The sequence below is a fragment of the Brachypodium distachyon genome, chromosome 3 (assembly GCF_000005505.3).
Source record: "Brachypodium distachyon strain Bd21 chromosome 3, Brachypodium_distachyon_v3.0, whole genome shotgun sequence".
NCBI classification, from domain to species: domain Eukaryota; kingdom Viridiplantae; phylum Streptophyta; class Magnoliopsida; order Poales; family Poaceae; genus Brachypodium; species Brachypodium distachyon.
Genome location: NC_016133.3, coordinates 18,600,106 through 18,602,443, shown reverse-complemented (window position 1 = coordinate 18,602,443; position 2,338 = coordinate 18,600,106). Strand labels below are relative to the sequence as shown.

Below are 2,338 nucleotides of genomic sequence, written 5' to 3'. Positions count from 1 at the left end.
TCATGATCGACAAATATAGTTTAATTCATTTCAATCATGGAGTACAAATGTGTCACGATTTAAGTAAAAGAGGTGAAAGGCACTGAAAGGAGAAAAAAAAGAATGAGAAAAATACAACCGGTGCAACTAAATTGCAATCCTGGAACGGGCACACAGGCCACAGGTCCAGCAGTCTAATTGAACTCTCGCACTCTCACCACGCATGAGCTTGAGGTTTGGGCAGCAGGCCCTTGTCCTGGAGACTAGTAACGGTCTCATACAAACACTGGCTGGTCGGCGTAACTCCAACCCCAAGCTCCTTCAGCCTCCGGTTACTGAACCGGCACCCCTTCTTCAACTCACCTTCCCCACCTTTACACTTTGTGGGCACGGGGTACTCCGGAAAGAGCTTCCCCAGTATCCGGCAAACCTCGGCGCGGTGCACGGTCTCGCCCGCGCAGAGGTACCTTCCGGACGCGTCCGGCGTCTCGTAGGCGCGCGCGTGCGCGTCCGCCACGTCCCGGACGTGCGCGTACGCCTGCGCCGCGTTGGCGTAATAAGTCTTCACGGACCCGTCCAGGTACTTGGCGATGTGCGTCGTGCTGGCGTTCACGGCGGGCTGCAGCAGCGGGCCGAGCACCAGGGAAGGGTTGATGACGACGAGGTCCAGGTGCCGTGCGGCGGCGAGGGACCAGGCGGTCTGCTCGGCGATCGTCTTGGCGTAGCAGTACCAGTTCTTGGTGTCCTTGCAGTACTGGAGGTCGCTCCAGCACGTCTCGTCGGCCTCCCCGGCGCGGTTGCCGGAGTTCATGTACACGGCGCCGATCGAAGACGTCATCACCACGCGCCGGATGCCGCCCACGTCCGCCGCCGCGTTCAGCACGTTCCGTGTCCCGTTCACCGCCGGCTCGATCAGTTTCTCCTGAAAATACCAAGGCATTTGTCAGTTTCGCCATACAATTTTTTAATTTTTTTGCAAGGTAAGGACTACCCGCCCTCTGAATCAACCGATGGACACAGCCAAAAAAACAAGAACAAAGTGATGTACGTACTGGGTCCTCGGTGACGGGGCAGGCGGTGTGGAAGACGCCCTCGCAGCCCCGGAACGCGGCGGCGAGGCTCTCCTGGTCGAGCAGGTCTGCCCGGAAGAGGCTCAGCCGCTCCGCCGCGCCGTCCAGGGCGGTCAGGTGAGCGTTCTTCGCGACATCATCGGGGTTCCGGACCGTGCCGCGCACGGTGTAGCCCTTCTCCAGGAGGAGCTTCACGAGCCATGACGCGATGAATCCGCCGGCGCCCGTCACGCACACGGTGCGGCCGTGGCCAGTACTACCGGCGGCGCCGCAGCTGGCCGTGTTGACACCATCGACATTACTAACACCCATTTCTCGATCTACTTGCCGTGCGTTGCAGGGGATTGGGTTTGCGAGTTTGGACTAAAGTTGCACCGAGCAATGGAAGTGTGGCGCGCCGTGTGTGTGTGTGTGTCTGGGCTTCCAGGTGCCAGGCTACTTTAGACGGTCTGTGTACTGAATGGAAGAGCTTTTGGCCGGTATATATAGGCTGGGAGAATCGATTGATATGCATGTATCTCATTCTGGTTCTTAATTTGGATCAACTGCGCCCTTCCTAAATTTCCTATCATAAGAAAATCTATAGTGGCCGTGCATGCATATGCCGGATTAATAGGATATAATAATCGTCTCAACCTACCTCACTGCCATCCCCTCACGCGTATCATGTGTTCTTCATAATACTTTAAGTATATACTCCAAAGGTATGACCGGTCAGACCAAGAGGTTGTTAGACTGATATAAAAATGTTGTGAACTGATCCACATGCTTAAATATACCAAACTTTATACTTGCAACCTATGTTACTGAACTTAAAGTAAGAGTATTTATTTATTTGTGTGCATCAATTGCAGAAGAGGCTCCGTCTGCGGATTGACTAGGAGAAAAATTCCCTCCGCGGACCGCGGTGGATGGCAAGAGGATGCACGCGTTTACATTCTGTAAGTTGGAAGATAACATGCTTGCACGTAACATATCAGCTGGTGCTATGAAACAAGGAACGAAGAAAAACTATCATTTCAGCCGGGCGAGGAGGGGCAACCGTACCAACCGTCTTTATTCAAAAGAAAAACCCGTACCAACCGTCGGGTCGGCATCTCTGTGATCTCAGCTCAGCTGACCTGGTGTTAATCGACGCGACCCCTTCTTGCAAAGTTGTAAGTGCGTCAGGTCAGGGCCGTGGGGCATTTTAGTAAATGCATCTTCTATCGATCGTCTAGATGGAACTTGGTCTTACGTGTAATTAAATCAAAAACATTCAGAGGCATGCTATTTTTGTAGTTTTACGT

At 53.4% G+C, this 2,338-nt stretch overlaps 1 protein-coding gene across 1 annotated transcript; it reads right to left on the bottom strand.

Annotated features, from left to right (window-relative positions):
* On the bottom strand, window positions 1–1,519 carry LOC100840321 (cinnamoyl-CoA reductase 2). Its single transcript, XM_003571560.4, has 2 exons — window positions 1,032–1,519; window positions 1–901 (listed from the first exon to the last, which is right to left on the bottom strand). Exons 1-2 carry the CDS (start codon window positions 1,359–1,361, stop codon window positions 194–196), a joined length of 1,038 nt encoding a protein of 345 aa, XP_003571608.1. The 5' UTR covers window positions 1,362–1,519; the 3' UTR covers window positions 1–193.
* Between the last annotated feature and the right edge of the window lie 819 nt (window positions 1,520–2,338).